This window comes from Argopecten irradians, chromosome 10 (assembly GCF_041381155.1).
Source record: "Argopecten irradians isolate NY chromosome 10, Ai_NY, whole genome shotgun sequence".
Lineage (NCBI taxonomy): Eukaryota > Metazoa > Mollusca > Bivalvia > Pectinida > Pectinidae > Argopecten > Argopecten irradians.
The window spans coordinates 35020016-35036863 of record NC_091143.1 but is presented as its reverse complement, the minus strand read 5'-3'; the positions used below and the strand labels follow the sequence as shown (position 1 = coordinate 35036863).

The following is a 16848-nucleotide window of genomic DNA, read 5'->3' as shown; positions in this document are numbered from 1 at the left end:
TACACCACTGTGCAAGATATCTTGAAAGTGTTCAGTTTTGTAATTATAAAATTGAATTGTAATAAATTTAAATCTCCTATAAGCAAAAATATTGCTATAGTTTAACTAAGACCAGCATATTTGGTCAGTATAGACAGGTTTCCAGACCAGCATATTTGGCCAGTATAGACAGGTTTCTGGACCAGCATATTTGGTCAGTATAGACAGGTTTAACTAAGACCAGCATATTTGGTCAGTATAGACAGGTTTCCAGACCAGCATATTTGGCCAGTATACAAAGGTTTACGGACCAGCTTATTGGTCAGTATTGACAATTTTACGGACCAGCTGTATTACACAGGTTTTTATTACGTTAAGATAAAGAAGGCAAATGCCATACAATAACGTATCAGTTATGCTACAAGTTATGTTGTATATCCAAGTGGTGCTGCCTGAAAACTGACTTGCCACAAAAATGAATTGGAGTCAAAGTTTGGAACTTCGCATTTTTTGTTTAGAGGAAATCTGGGCCAGAAGAGGTGTCTGTATCATCAGATCAGTGAACTGGGATCTCTCTGAAGACATTAAAAGGTTATCAACCTTCTGTTACACAAAGTCTGCAGACAGCTGTTCATCATTATTCTCTAGACTATATCCTTTGTAATAGCATCTTCATAAAAACTTCTTTGGTTTTTTAATTGGGACACTTTTTGTTGCCACTCAAATAACCATTGTGATAGTGTTAGGGCAAGGTCAAAATACAATTACTAGTAATTTTATAAGTGTACAAAATTCCAAATTGAAGATCTTCAGTGTACAAAGTCAGCTTCAAAGCTATGTCAGGTTTCTGGGTTTCATAATTATTGACATTCTCAGTACTCAAGGGGTTACTATTACCGATGTTATATCCACCAATGGACTATCTCGTAGTAAAACTGGAGACAACAGAGGACACAGGTAATTTGATCCTTTGATGTTTATAAAAGGAATAGTATAATGGTACACTCTGGTTGGCTTTGTTGCTTTGAAGTTTGGCGACGCTCTCTCTGAAATTTTCAAAGGAAATCTCTGCAGGTCTGTGATTGGTCAGTTTGTTTCTCCTGAACTGCCTCTAATATAATTATGAGATAATCCAGGGGTGGATATAAGGTCAGTAATAGTAACTCCTGGAGAATCAAGGATGAGTTATTGGGACCTTGAATGATAATCAAGGTCATTCATTTGAACAAACGTAATAGCCGTTTTTGCCAACATCCCACTTAAGGCAACCTTACTGTAACTGAATCTTTGCCAAGTGTCATGCAATGAAAAACAAACTAAATAAAAATATCAATATTGGTTTTCATTTATTTGGATTTAATATTTTAATATACATTTATTTAGATTTGAATATACATTTTATCAATTTTAACTAAAATCTGTCACAACTTTCGAGAACAAAAAAGATGAACCGTAGTAATATATATATTGCAGAGATCAATAGCACTGAAACATACGTTGGGTCAAGAGAATTCCAGCCCAACAAATAATAAATAAATAAGTTGAAGCACAGCAATTCACATTATTATTAACATATGTAAGTCAAAAAACTAATAAGCAGCATTTTCAATACTGTAAACCAACTTTGTTTCGCGTGCGATTTAAAATAAAACTTTCACAAATTTCACGATAACAGAAAATTCGCCACATGAATGACCATTTACATCATTGTTACTACATGAATTTCCAGTCATCCATGAATGCATCCTCGACACTCCAGGGGTTCCAATCACTTACGATTTCTACACCCCTGGACTATCTCATAGTAAAACTGGAGGCAACAGAATAGAACAGGTAATTAAGTCCTTTGATGTTCATCAAAAGAGCCGTATAACGGTACATTGTGGTTGACTCTGTGGTTTTGATGTTAGGCGTCGCTCTCTCTGTAGCCTTCAAATGAAATATTTGCTAGCCTGTGATTGGTCAAATGTTTTTGGCTGAGCTGCCTTCAATTTCACTATGAAATAGTCCAGGGGTGTAGAGATTGTTAGTGATTGGAATCTCTGGAGTATCGAGGATGCTATCTTTCCTTAACTTGTTTTGAAATGGAAATCGCAAAATTTATAAGCTGTGAAAAAATGCTGGTTTACAGTAAATAAATGATAACAATAGGGTACTAGAGATTCCAGATATGTCTATCTATCATTGTAAGTTAAATTAAATTGTTTATTGCATGCTTCTGTCCTTTTCCTTCCCTTCCTTATTTCAATCTGAACAGTTACTATCACTCTTAAATCCATCCCAATCCATCCCAAGACAAAACAGACTTTAATCATGAGGATCAAATTTTTCAATTAAGGTTGATAGCAAGGAGTTGCACTTATACATACCAGTATACATATAATTCTTGTTATAGCAGCCAAAAGGAATCTTTGTATGAACTTTCAGGACGATCTTGAATGTACCCTTCCTATTAGCGTCTTGGGACATTTCTCGCAAACCTTGTGGCATTCCTGCTTGGCTAACCAGAGTAATACCTTAATACATGTATCGCCACTTGTTTTCACGAGAATATTTTTCGTGATTTTGTGAGATATTAATAGGATCATGAAATATTGAAACCATAGTGTACCGTTAGAAATGAATTATTTTGGAAAACTAGAAATATGGCATTATAAATGACATTATATGTACCAACTTATTCAAACATGTCAATTTTTTTTTTTTTTGTCTTTTTGGCATATCGGACAATGCGAGAATAGGCAAGGATTCTGAATTCCTCTAAGAGATAATACAAACAATTACATAAAACATCACATAGGAAGTACAATGAAACAAAACAGAACAAAAGACATGTTAATGGTGTTAATACCGAGTCAGCTCCCACTAGATTTAAAGCTCCACATTTAATGGATAATGATTTAATACTAATGTTTATCATTAATTTGTACAGGGTGGAACATACAACACTCTCATGCGCAGTATTTATTTATGTATGAATCTCTAAAAAATATATATTTAGAGTTTCCTTTGATTTCTCACACAGACTCTCGCGCCATTTTATGTACAACCTAGAACAAACATGATCACAGTTAATGTTCAATCTAATTAAAATAAGACTTGTAATTCCGCTCCACTTCTTTACTCAGCGTTACACGCCAATACAAGGACTCCCCACTCCGGGGTCACCTCAGCATAACCCCTGGCATGGAATCGGAACATCTCAGAACATACCATTTATACTTCCGAGAGAATCAACTACACCGAGATTTTGTAAGGCTAGACACTGATTGGCTAACCACAGAGGTCATGCTGAGGTGACCCCTAACGAGGAGTTGTTAGATCTTGTATTGGAGCAGAATTACAAGTCTTATTTTAATTAGATTAAGTTATTGTTTGGAATCACCTACCAGGGTTGTATGGCAAGACCAACTGGAAAGGCCTAAATATCATTACTTCATGCACAAACAAACAAAACCCTCAGGAAACAAACGATGTCGGAAGTCTTTCTTTATACATATATGCCAGAGCTTTAGCTGCTAGTAGTAGAGATTCACGCCTACTGACACCAACCAAATTGTTCTGCCAATCTGCGTGTCCAATGTGAGGTTGAGATTGTTCAATCACTTGACCAATGGTCACTTTAAGGCCGGACCACCGCTGAGGATAGTCTGAGGGCGTAGCGTCCTGAGCTTTGAGGATGTACTCTGCTGGAATGGGTGTTGGTTGTGAAAACATCTGAAGATCTATATGCTGTGTTGGATCTTGTAGGAGTAAGCAACTTATCTCGTACCACCTGTAACAGACAGATTTTATTATGTATAGTAGTCCCCCGTACTGCACATCTCCAACCCCAAATATACCGCCTCAAATTTGTTGGGAATTGATTTTCTCTCAATATAATACCACTAAACCATGCTAACCGCCATCAGGCAACCCCTTTCAAGTACAAAGTTCCTAGACCCCTGAATCTATTGCCACATGATTTACAATTTTTTACCTGGGCTACTATCCTCCTTTAGCCAACGTGACAGGACCAAACAGGTTTTATATATATTCCTTAGGCCAAAAAAATATGTCTGTTTAGGGTTACATTGGCCAAAAAAATAAGGTCAGTAGTAATGGCCGGAACTGCAATCTGAGATCAAAATCCTGACTTTTAATTTTTTTTCGTAGAGAAGTGGAAAAAAAATTAGGGTCGGGGAGTGAAAAATTAAGAGTCAGTTGGGTAACCCTAAAAAGACTTTTTTTTTTTGGCCATACAAATATACTGCATGTTCCACTTTGTGCTTCCACCAAACATATTGTCACTATGTTTGTCCTGTCCTCTCCATTTTATACTGACCTATCTGGTAACATCTCTACAATGAAGCCCTCCACTGATACCACAGGATGACCTTCAGGTAGTGAGCCTTTCTGACGTAAGTTCTGTATGCGCTCTTCTGCACCTTTCAGACCTGCTGTAAAGCCTACAGGTTGAGCTGCTGTGTTTGCTTGACTTTCCTACAATACAGAAAGTATATTCTTTGTTTAATTATCAAAAGAAAAAAAGAAAACTTTTAAAAAATATTTTTCGCTTTTTTAAACACAACTAAAGCATAAGGTTCTAATAACAACATAATATCATATGTACACTGATGTATAAGCTAATCAATACATCACATTTGTCATAATACATTTCCTATTATCATATTTGGTTATAATATATATATGCTCTGACTTGAGTTAATTTCTATGAATAGCTCCGGCTTGAGTCATGTTCCAGCTTGAGTTAATTTCTATGAATGGCTCCTGCTTGAGTCGTGTTCCGGCTTGAGTTAATTTCTATGAATGGCTCCATCTTGAATGGTGTTCCGGCTCGAGTTAATTTTTATGAACAGCTCTGGCATGAGTCATTATTTATGAACAGCAATGATCATTGTAAAATATGTACATTTTCACTGCAACCCCAGTTTACAACCTTATCAAACACAGTTGGCGTTCATCAGTGTATAAACTGCTATCTGGTTTTTTTGAGGTCATTATCATTGTGAAATCGGAATTGTCATGCCAGTGATCACAGAAAATGGCTGTTCCATCTGATCTGACGATAATGAATTGTCTATTCAGTATACATAAGATTTTATCATAAAATTGTCATCAAATGTAAATATATATAAGCACTGAACTGCATTCAGCTGGCAATTATGAGAGTATAAATGCCAACTGGACAGAAGCAAATTCAACATGAAGTTCTAGCACACTTCATTAAATTTGCAGCTGTCCAGTTGGCATTCATGCTCCAATAAATGCCAACTGAATGCAGTTCAACACTTAAGAGACATACCATTCCTAGGACTGTAGCCCGCCCAAACACGGTCTGAAACGCCTCTCGTACAGCTCCGACCTTCGTGTCCTTCGTCGACGTGACGATTACCACTGTATCACCTCCAGATCCTACCAAACACAGGAAAAACATACACTGTATGGCTGGTTATGTTCACTGGGTTAATAAGTTTTATTGCTTTCTAAATATGTAGTAATGCATCCTCGATACTCCAGGGGTTCCGATCACTTTCGATCTCTACACCCCTGGACTATCTCATAGTAAAACTGGAGGCAACAGAATAGAACAGGTTATTTAGTCATTTGATGTACATCAAAAGAGCCGTATAACGGTACACTGTGGTCGACTGTGTGGCTTTGGTGTTAGGCGTCGCTCTCTCTGTAGTCTTCAAAGGAAATCTTTGCTAGCCTGTGATTGGTCAAATGTTTTCCGCTGAGCTGCCTTCAATTTCACTATGAGATAGTCCAGGGGTGTAGAGATCGTAAGTGATCGGAACCCCTGGAGTATCGAGGATTGTAGTAGTGGTACTTACTTATAACTTCTTTCATTCCGGGATCGAGAGTTGTTATCATACTTTCCACTGAATTCTGCAAAAAATAAACAAAAGGCCCATAGGGCTATACAAAGTCATCTTATCATTGTATACTATGGCAAACAACTTTAATATTGGAGCATTAGTAACATTTTAAAATATCCATTGAGCTGTTCACATGTTCTACAGCTTTAAAACCATAACAAGGTATTGTTTAAATATTAAAATTCAATTATTACCAGTTAATCTAATAACTTTAAATTAAAATCAAAATGTCAATTTTGAGCATTCCAAATAATTTTTGAATAGACGTACTTAAAAACCTTGCAAAATTCCACACTTTGTAAAGGATGATCAAACTTAAATCTTGCCTTCGATTCTCTTTCTTCCCACGACCCTAGTATTTTAACTTTTCTCTTCATATTTGAGGCAAGAAAAGTGCGAAAATGAAAATGTTTTATCTAGGAATAAATCTATACCTTGGTTTTTTCCATGACTTTTGATACTATCCTATTGCCAGATATCCAGCCAAATAACCCAGAACTGGCTCCTGGAATGTCGGACGGCGAGTCAGGAACCATCTCCGCAGGAATCTGTGTGCTTACTTCATATGGTGTGGCTATTGGGGCTGCAAGAACATTTAATAATTCAATAAATCGATAAAGATTAAAATCATGCTAAAGTGAAACAAGAGGCCCAGAGGGCCTGTATCGCTCACCTGGTTTGCAATGCCAAGAAATATTCTGAATACAGGATCATTGTTTCATTTCTGAAAGAATTTTAAGATTTACCTGTAAATTCCCTTTTGGGCCCTACTCTTTCTGCTCAAGGGGGCCAGAGCCCAAATGTATACATATTCTGTTGCCTTTCCCCCAAGGATGTTTCTGGCCAAATTTGCTTAGAACCCATGCGAACTCTATGACTAATAGCAATTTAAAGGATTTACCTTTATTTCCCTTATTGGGCCCCGCACCTCCTGCCCCTCGGGGATGCAGAGCAAAAATTTATACAAACTCTGTTCTTCTTTCCCAAAGGATGTATCTGGCCAAATTTGGTTAGAATCCATGCAGAACTCTATTACTAGTAGCGATTTAAAGATTTACCTCTATTTCCCCTATTGGGCCCGCCACTCCTTTCCCCAGGGGGTCAGAGCCAAAATTTATACAAACTCTGTTCCCCTTCTCCCAATGATGTTTCTGGGCAAATTTGCTTAGAATCCATGCGGAACTCTACGACTAGTAGCGTTTTAAAGGCATGTTGGCTGAAGGACGGAAGGGGCGGAAGGGCGGAAGGGCAGACGACGACGCCACTCCATGACATACGCTCACCAGGCAGGTGAGCTAATAAAAACTTTTTGTTTCTTTTTTCTCAATTACCAGAAATATTGCAGTCTTTGTATAAAAATTCTAACCATAGCCACAGAATTCTTATCACAAATTTTGTAAGCCTTATGCGAGTGTTGTTATTTTACAATGCTATTAAAATTCATGTATTTTTTATTCCATTAAATCATAAATGATATTTGACATTAGAAATGCACACAGCTTTTAATGTTTGATGATTAGGCTAATCAATTTAATGACAATTTTCAAATCAGGATACAATTATTTCTTGCAATACTTACTTTTCAAAATTTTCAAAGATTCTTTAAAACTCCATTCTTTATTAAATTAATTATTTTAGTAAAGATATAATAATAGGTTTTGCAACAAATAAGAAATGAACACTTCTCAAATGACAAATGAAAAATGACCACTTATCAAGTGATAAAACTACCACCTTTTGAATCACTGCTTATATTATTCAAGATTTCCTTTGTTCACCTGATACAGAAATATACCTGTACTAAAAGTATACTGACCTGGAGCTGAAACATGTGAAACAGAGACAGGTGGAGGACTTGGTGTTGCTGACCTGAACAAAAAAACACAGATCTCTATAATATATGGAAAGTCTATCTGAAGAATGTAAGGCTATAGACTCAATTTTCCTACCTATATAACCGAGGATCGAATATAGACTACCACATAGTTCTTAAATTTTGCAGGTGTAAAATTTCACAATTCACTTTGGAACTTATTCACAGGTTTTATTTTCATGAGTTAACTTTGCAGCCTTTGAAAGCATTATCATACTACAGACTGTAATACTTTAAACAAACGTCCTTTCGCGGCTACTAAATTTCGCAATTTCCATTTCAAAACAAGTTTGTCAAGATTAAAATTTGAATGGAAATACATATACACTGGAACTTGGTTGATACGAACTCGGATAATTCGACAACCCGGTTTAATACGAAGTACTTTGCCGGTACCGGCCGAATTCACTCTTTATCTTTGTTTAAAAAACTCAGAAAATTCGGAAAACTAAAACAATCGGATAATACGAAAGAAATTTTCGGTCTGAATGACAAAAATCATCCATAAAATGTTCATATAACTGGAAGTGAAATTTTTCAGAAATCGAGATCGCCAAAAATGCGGATTTATTGTCCATTAATCTGCCGTAAAACAGCATTTCTGAAGCCGTTTCCAAGCACAAAACGCGGAAAAAATTGAAATGCTTGACAAATATCCTCTATTTTAACCTACGTTGTAAGTTATATAGTATAACCATTTGTTGTGGCTCTAAATGACTGTAGTTGTTGATGGGCCTTAAAATTCAACTGATTCAACTGACAAACAAACTGATTACCAATTGTAAGGCCGCCACACATGTACATTACTTACATAAACATTATCCTGACTAAAATGGCGACAAGATACAATACAGGTACTCTCGGCCGCCTCACTTGCATTGTGTGATCACTCAAGCAGAACTAATCTCTAGCCACCTGGTGCTGTGTTATAAATACAATCACAACTTGGAGCCATATATACGATCATTGTTTTTTTGAGTGATTGCAATTATTTAGGCGCAATCAATGTAAAATAATATCATGTTAGTGCTTTGAACTTTTTACTCAGCAAAATATAGGCCTACATTACACCGTTCAACAGCCTTTGAGTTGACATGCACATAGTTACTTCCGGTATAACTTACCATAAATACAATGTACATGTGTCTCGGTTACGTAAGTGATGTCCGCTATTTATTTGTGTGTGAAAACATTATTGTGACTACTGTTGATGAATCAATATTTTGGATATATTTCGGTTTTATTGTTATTTTGCAACCGCTTACATCGATTTTGACATCTTCCTTGCTTACATCTTTTTACGACACGGAACTATATACTAGTTGATCTATATATGTACGCATCAAATATAAGTAAAGAGATTGTCAATAGACTTGAGAACTCGCTTAATTCGAACACTCGGATAACTCGAAGTTTTATCTCGGTCCCTTTGAGTTCATATTATCCTAGTTCCACTGTAAATATAAATTATTCAGATGCTAATTTGAGAAGATAAAAATTCGCAAATTTGCATGAATTGTGAAATTCGCGAAAGTAAATTGCATGCAAAAGAAATTTGGTTTACAGTACATGTAAAGCCGTGATTTTGATCAATTTCGTCAATCGCAAATTCTACGGACTTAAAACCCCTGCAAGTTAGCAACTACACAGTATCAAGCTCCCAATGGCAAAACTCTACTTTTGTTCATTCCAGATATGACTGATAACAAAGTCCTGTGTACTTACTGTTGTGGCATTCTACTCGTAGTACTTGATGTAGCAGTTGGTGTTGTTGCTCCTGTCTGAAAATACAAACAGAAATCTCTCAAATCTGCTGACATTGATTTACATGATACTGTTAACATTCTGTTCCTAGACAGAATGTGACATCTATAAGGATATCAGAATTTCCAAGTACATGTAACATGATATATTACTCTCTCACCTGTGCCAATTTGATTAACCTCACAATCACTATCTCACCTGTGCCAATTTGATTAACCTTATCACTATCTCACCTGTGCCAATTTGATTAACCTCACAATCACTATCTCACCTGTGCCACTTTGATTAACCTCAGAATCACTATCTCACCCGTACCACTTTGATTAACCTCAGAATCACTATCTCACCTGTGCTTATTTGATTAACCTCACAATCACTATCTCACCTGGTCCACTTTGATTAACCTCACAATCACTATCTCACCTGTGCCAATTTGATTAACCTCACAATCACTATCTCACCTGTGCCACTTTGATTAACCTCACAATCACGATCTCACCTGTGCCACTTTGATTAACCTCACAATCACTATCTCACCTGTGCCACTTTGATTAACCCATCACAATCAGATCTCACCTGTGCCACTTTGATTAACCTCACAATCACTATCTCACCTGTGCCAATTTGATTAACTTCACAATCACCATCTCACCTGTGCCACTTTGATTAACCTCACAATCACTATCTCACCTGTGCCAATTTGATTAACCTCACAATCACTATCTCACCTGTGCCAATTTGATTAACCTCACAATCACTATCTCACCTGTGCCAATTTGATTAACCTCACAATCACTATCTCACCTGTGCCAATTTGATTAACCTCACAATCACTATCTCACCTGTGCCACTTTGATTAACCTCACAATCACTATCTCACCTGTGCCAATTTGATTAACCTCACAATCACTATCTCACCTGTGCCAATTTGATTAACCTCACAATCACTATCTCACCTGTGCCATTTGATTAACCTCACAATCACTATCTCACCTGTGCCACTTTGATTAACCTCACAATCACTATCTCACCTGTGCCACTTTGATTAACCTCACAATCACTATCTCACCTGTGCCACTTTGATTAACCTCACAATCACTATCTCACCTGTGCCACTTTGATTAACTCACAATCACTATCTCACCTGTGCCATTGATTAACCTCACACTATCACTATCTACCTGTGCCACTTGATTAACCTCACAATCACTATCTCACCTGTGCCAATTTGATTAACCTCACAATCACTATCTCACCTGTGCCACTTTGATTAACCTCACAATCACTATCTCACCTGTGCCACTTTGATTAACCTCACAATCACTATCTCACCTGTGCCACTTTGATTAACCTCACAATCACTATCTCACCTGTGCCACTTTGATTAACCTCACAATCACTATCTCACCTGTGCCACTTTGATTAACCTCACAATCACTATCTCACCTGTGCCACTTTGATTAACCTCACAATCACTATCTCACCTGTGCCAATTTGATTAACCTCACAATCACTATCTCACCTGTGCCACTTTGATTAACCTCACAATCACTATCTCACCTGTGCCAATTTGATTAACCTCACAATCACTATCTCACCTGTAGGGGCTTTGATTTACACTATCGCACCAGAGGAGCCAAGTTGAATAACTTCACCTTGATTTTGAACTCAAAATCTCCAACACGTATTTAATCTGTTGAATGAATAAACTCACTCCAGGATTCAAATGATTCCAAATTGAGGTTTCGTCTATTCGAGTTGTATTACCCATACTGTAAACCAACTTTTTTCCTGTGCTATTTACTTTTGCAATCCAAGTAAAGCTGTGAAAGTTTATCTCTGTAAATTTCCATCTATATCAACTTTATTGATAGATTTCTATTCATTTTTTTTCCTCCAAAAATTTTAATCTTAGCAAAGTTACTTTGAAATGAAAATCATGAAATTCAATGGGGAAGAAAGTTGGTTTCATTTACAGTTCTTGATTTAACAAAGTGAGTTAAGATATTTCATGAGAGATCTCACCTGTGGAGTTTGTGGTACATCAGAAGAGCTGACATTCATAAAAGCTGGTAACGGTGCTGGGGGACTGACCCCTACACTAGCTCCCCCTGGTGACTGGACTGGTGTATCAGGTTTTGTGATCGACGTATCTGAAATAAAATCTCAATGTCAGTATTGCATCTTAATTCTTTTATAAATATTCAAATACATTAAGTTATTTCCTTTTTTTGAGCTTCAGGATAGCAAAGTAAGTGGTTGAATTGGCCCACCACTCTATCACTAGGTCTCCAACTCTGAGATGAGGAAACGAAACCCACACGGAGTAGTTGCTAGGTACTGTCCATATAGGTCAATGGATTTTCTAAGGGTACTCTAGTTTTACTGCAACTCCCAGACATGGCATATCCTTCAAATCACATTAACTGTAATAGGATCATATGATGCATATATACTTGATTGGTGCAATGAAATTAGCGCAAAATTGAAAAGCCTAATATTTTCAACAATTTCAATTACTACTCTACAATGAATTGAAGACTTGCATAACATTACCAGTAACATAATTATATTCGAGCAAAAACTTTGTATTGCAAAATATGCTAAAATATCATTACCTCTGAAATACAATACACATATAGGAATGATTACGGTAAAGTCCCTTTTTAACGATTGTTCTTGTTTTTGTATAAATTGCCACAAGTCTAGAGTTCAAGCCGCGGCTAGTACAGAATATATATAAATCTATCAGTAATATAATTCATCGGTAATATGAAGATATATAACTCCCCAAGAATGGATAAAATTCTACAACTGGGTCTTATTACTTTAATGCCCAACAGCCAGTGTCATGTAAGGACGTACCAGGTTTGTTGGTGGAGGAAAGCCGGAGTATTCTGAGAAAAACCACCGACCAACAATCAGCACCTAACAACTGCCCCACATGGAATTCAAACTCGTAAACAAGAGGTGGACAGCTTGTGGTACATTGTAATATGTCATTCACCTACGAGTTGCAATCTCCAAAAATATTGAACATTGTATAGAAAACTGAATATTTGCGTACACTCTATGTGATACCCACCGGGTGTCTGTGTATCCTCCGACATCCTGGAGGCCAGCTCTGCCTCCTCTTTAGTTATGATCTCGGCCGATTCATCAGAAGATTCCTCCATCATCATCACTTCAGACTTCTGAGTATCTGTGTAGAGTTACACAATGTACGAACCACGTTCACCTCTAGCTTCTGATCTTCACACAACTGAAAAATGGAACAAGTTTGATCAAGGACGTATATGAGAAGGATAAGTAACACTGGGTTTTGGGGGAGTACAAGGCAGGAGCCTTTGTGTTTGTGCAGTGACCGTGACGTTGGGCGACAACCTTTTTCCTTTGATATCCGCCGGCGCAGCCTTTGATGTAGCTTGCGGGTGCGAGGGTTACTGTCTTACTTTCTGAAGCGGGGCCGTCATTTCATGAGCTGTCGTATTTTTTAACGAAAATTTAAGACATATCTTCTAAATCTTCCGTCCTTAAAGCAAATAATAAACGTTGTGAAATTTACTAAACTTTACAATGGTGTTTCGTTTGATTTTATCAAGTCAAACGAAACACCAATGTAAAGACAAGCATTTGTTGAGAAAAACAGTTTTTATCCCCGTTTCATAGGCGTCTCACGTGGTGTTTAGTAGTGTAAAGAGACAGTCACGAATCCTTCTCACTTATAAATCCTTGGTTTGATATATCATATCTGAATGTAAATGGCTTTGGTCTTTTTGTCTGAAATGGACCTTTTTACTTTACTTTGAGAATAAAATTGCTGAGCTGGGAGAGAAATTAGATTCATGTTCTTGTTATGTTAAATATTGCATTTGTTTAACGTGCGTGACTTTTGGCTCAGGTATGAGTACAGCGTACATGTACCTGCTTAATCATATATGCATACTGATCAACGATTTGGAAATTCAACAATATCAATCAAAATCCTGAACAATGTCGTGAAATTTGTCAATATTTCTTGTTATATGTTTCATAAGGAATGTAGAACAATACATTTATGTCATATTTTGCTACATGGTTATGTAACAGAATTAGCCTGACTGAATTATCCTTTTAAAGGAATTGTGACATTCCATTAAATATTAAAACTGTTGTAGCAATTTGATTTCAGACTATTAAAATTTGCTTGTTGGATGTGAATCAATGGAGTGTTTTCCTTCATGAGAAGATTAAAGCACTCACGTGTTCAGAAACGTGATTACATGCTCTGTTACATTACTGAAGTAGGAAGAAGGAGTGTTACCATCTATAGAATGTGTTAAAGTCACAATTACGATATACCGTTACGTAGTATTACCAACTGAACCTAGTATCTTATGAATCTACATGGTGGCTCTGACTGTCACTATAGCACACATGTATTGTGTTCCTGAACAGAAAAGAGCATCCTCAATGATCCAGAGGTTACTATCACTGATGTTATATACACCAAAAGGGTCTCGTTCCGAATGGTGTAATGTATACAATAAAAAAACCATGAAATATATCTTATAACACCTACCTCATCCCTGGACTAGCTATCTCCAGGTAAAACCGGGGGAATATTTCAGGTGGGGTTTTTTTTCAGTCTGATTTGGGGCCGAAATTTGGCCCTACTCCCCATAGCAAATCCTCTTGATTTTTCCTAATTCAAGCCTTAAATTTCCCGAAATCAAAGTTTATTGAAGACTATCCAAAATTATTACATGAACTTAGTTGGCTAAGGCTTTAAATATTTGTGAATTGGCTTCAGAAAATTACGTTTAAACTACACTGGAAATAAAAAAAGTCTTACTTGTTATGCTTTATTTCATATTTCATAATTTTTCCCAAATCTTGGATTTGTCGCACATTTTCCCAAATTCAAGGCCACAGGCCCCATTCCCAAAGGAGTGAGAAAAAGCTCTGGGAGGAAAAAAAACTTTGGCCATCGCTATTTCCAGAATTCAATAGTGCAGTTCAACCACTGTATTTATGTACATCAATAGACCAATTAAACTACTTGTCTCATCTGTTGTTGCACCCAGAGTCTTCAGTTTTGATACTTTGTACAATGTATTACACGGAAGGATATGATGTAACGCCCGTGATAGTTACCTCTGAAATAATGAGGACAAACAAATCTTAGTTGATGTTAATACTACTACTGCATTTTTGCGCGTATAGTGCGCACTTTGTTTCATAAATTATCAAGTGAAAAGTCGGGTGCGCACTATACGCAAGCACAGGCATTGGGTCATGATGACCGTCCGGCAGGTCCAAGCTAAAGTGTGCAGTAGCCTAACATTTTTTACATGTTGAGAGTTATGATTAAATACTAATACTGGACCTCTCATAATAAAACTTAAGGCAGTTCAGTAGAAACAAACTGACCAATCAAAAACCTGCAGGGACTAAATCTTTGAAGCTAGCTGATTACAGTGAGAGTGATGCCCAACTTCAAAGCAACACAGTCACCAGTCAACCACAGTGTACCTGTTACACAAATCCTTTTATTTCCTTTGATGTATATTAAAAGATCAAGATCCACTCAAGATTCAATCAATTAATATCGTTTAAGTGATCATATTACCCATGTCTGCCGGTGCCTTCAGTTTCACTATGAGACAGTTCAGGGGTGGACACAGTAAAGTCAGTGATAGTAACCCTTGGAGTATCAAGGATGAGCAAAGAGGGACTAACTGTACATGCACTGTTTTAGTCTTACACTATTCCACTAAACACACAACCCTCTCAGTTTGGGTAAACCCAGGCTACATATACATACATCCTGTATAACATACAATTGAAATAAGGTTTGGTCACAGGCACCAAATGTATTAGGATGAATAATGCATGGCCAGACCGGGCTTTAGACATGTCATAAATAATTTTTTTAACAAGTGTTAATGCATACTAGTTAGGCCTAATCAGAGATTCATCTTTAATGAATAAGCCCATTCATACAGAAATTAGTTACGTCACAATCAATGGCCAGTTAAGCTCCGCCCACTGGTGGTCTGGTGGTGGTCTACCTTTGGTGGTTTGGCTTTGTGTTACTGTACAGTGCAATTTTCGCTGACATTTCTGTGCCGGTAGTAATATACTTACCTATATTTCTCTCACTATATGTCTCTGCTAAACCCAAGCCAATTTAGACCACCAGTGGGCGTGGCCTAATCTTTTGTTCTGACCAGTGTGACGTCAGCCTGAATGGCCTTATAGACGTGAAGTATTCAGGTCCAGATTGAATATAATTTCAAAATACATCTGTATGCGACACTTGCTAAAGAGTACAACTATGGCACTATGCCAGACATCGATCTATTTGCTCAAATGTCCAAATGTGCAGCTGTAACTATTGTAAAAGCCAGACAAAAAAACAACAACATATTAGTCTTGCTCATATATCATGGCCTATAGCTGACAAACAAAAACAAATTGTCCTTTTTAATAAGCCTAACCGAATGATTTGAATGGATTTTGATTGATGACTCTTTCTTTCAGGTGGGTCTATTTTGGCACAATTTGGAAAAATAGATTTCAAGATGATCTCAGATTAATTTAGACATAAGAGTAAAGAAAAAAATAGAGTAAAAAAACACATAGGGCGCTTGATCTATTTTGGAAGGCATAAAAAATCAATTTGCAATCCGTTATCTTATTTGAATCGAATAATTCAAAAGCCGCTGTGCATTGATACTTGGAATGGCTGTACGAAAATCGGATTTCGTTTATTCAATTCTTTGAACTCATCTTCCATCTTTGCGCCTGAATATGTTGATTCAGATGCTGGGGTTGCCGATCTAAAAATTCAAGTTTGATTGTAACAAATATCAATAACATATTTCATGAACCAATCGATGCAAAACTTTAAACTCTAGTTAATGTTCATACCTGAAAACGCCAATCGAAACAAGTTGTTTTATAGCAAACAATGCAATCAGAAACTTTAGTAAACAGTGACACTTGTTTACCGTCTGTGGAAAGATGGCCCCGTCGCAGAAATGACGTCATAGCCACGTTGCGAGATCTTAATTGGAACATCCGGTGTTTCCCTGTTCTAAAAATAGATATGATAGTCCTGAGCCAAAGGCGCGATGGTTTAAATCGTAATAATGATACATTTATTTATTCATTATTTTTTTTTCCAAAGCGAAAAATTATTTTTAGGAAATGAGTATCTTCGCAAGAATTGTTTGTACACAGAATAACAATCAGATTAAAATAGCGAAATGAGTTTTTAGAATTCTTTAAAATTTGCGTTTCGGTAAGGAAAAATGACGTTGCTGTAATAAGATAACGCGTTGCGGTGATGACTGACAAAATATG

General features: G+C 36.8%; 1 protein-coding gene across 1 annotated transcript; it reads right to left on the bottom strand.

Moving 5' to 3' along the window:
* Positions 1-1306: 1306 nt before the first annotated feature.
* LOC138333740 (protein PRRC1-like) lies at positions 1307-16543 on the bottom strand. The gene is made up of 10 exons (XM_069282304.1): positions 16414-16543; positions 12584-12760; positions 11524-11651; positions 9460-9515; positions 7678-7730; positions 6296-6444; positions 5817-5871; positions 5285-5394; positions 4304-4461; positions 1307-3754 (listed from the first exon to the last, which is right to left on the bottom strand). Exons 2-10 carry the CDS (start codon positions 12678-12680, stop codon positions 3439-3441), a joined length of 1122 nt encoding a protein of 373 aa, XP_069138405.1. The 5' UTR covers positions 12681-12760; positions 16414-16543; the 3' UTR covers positions 1307-3438.
* Between the last annotated feature and the right edge of the window lie 305 nt (positions 16544-16848).

Coding starts and splice junctions, on each gene's coding strand:
- LOC138333740 (XM_069282304.1), bottom strand. CDS start 12,680: ATGATGATGGAGGAATCTTCTGATGAATCGGCCGAGATCATAACTAAA. Junction 6,445..7,677: donor TTCACATGTTTCAGCTCCAG/GTCAGTATACTT, acceptor ATGTTCTTGCAG/CCCCAATAGCCACACCATAT. Junction 3,755..4,303: donor GTAGAGATGTTACCAGATAG/GTCAGTATAAAA, acceptor TGTCTGTTACAG/GTGGTACGAGATAAGTTGCT.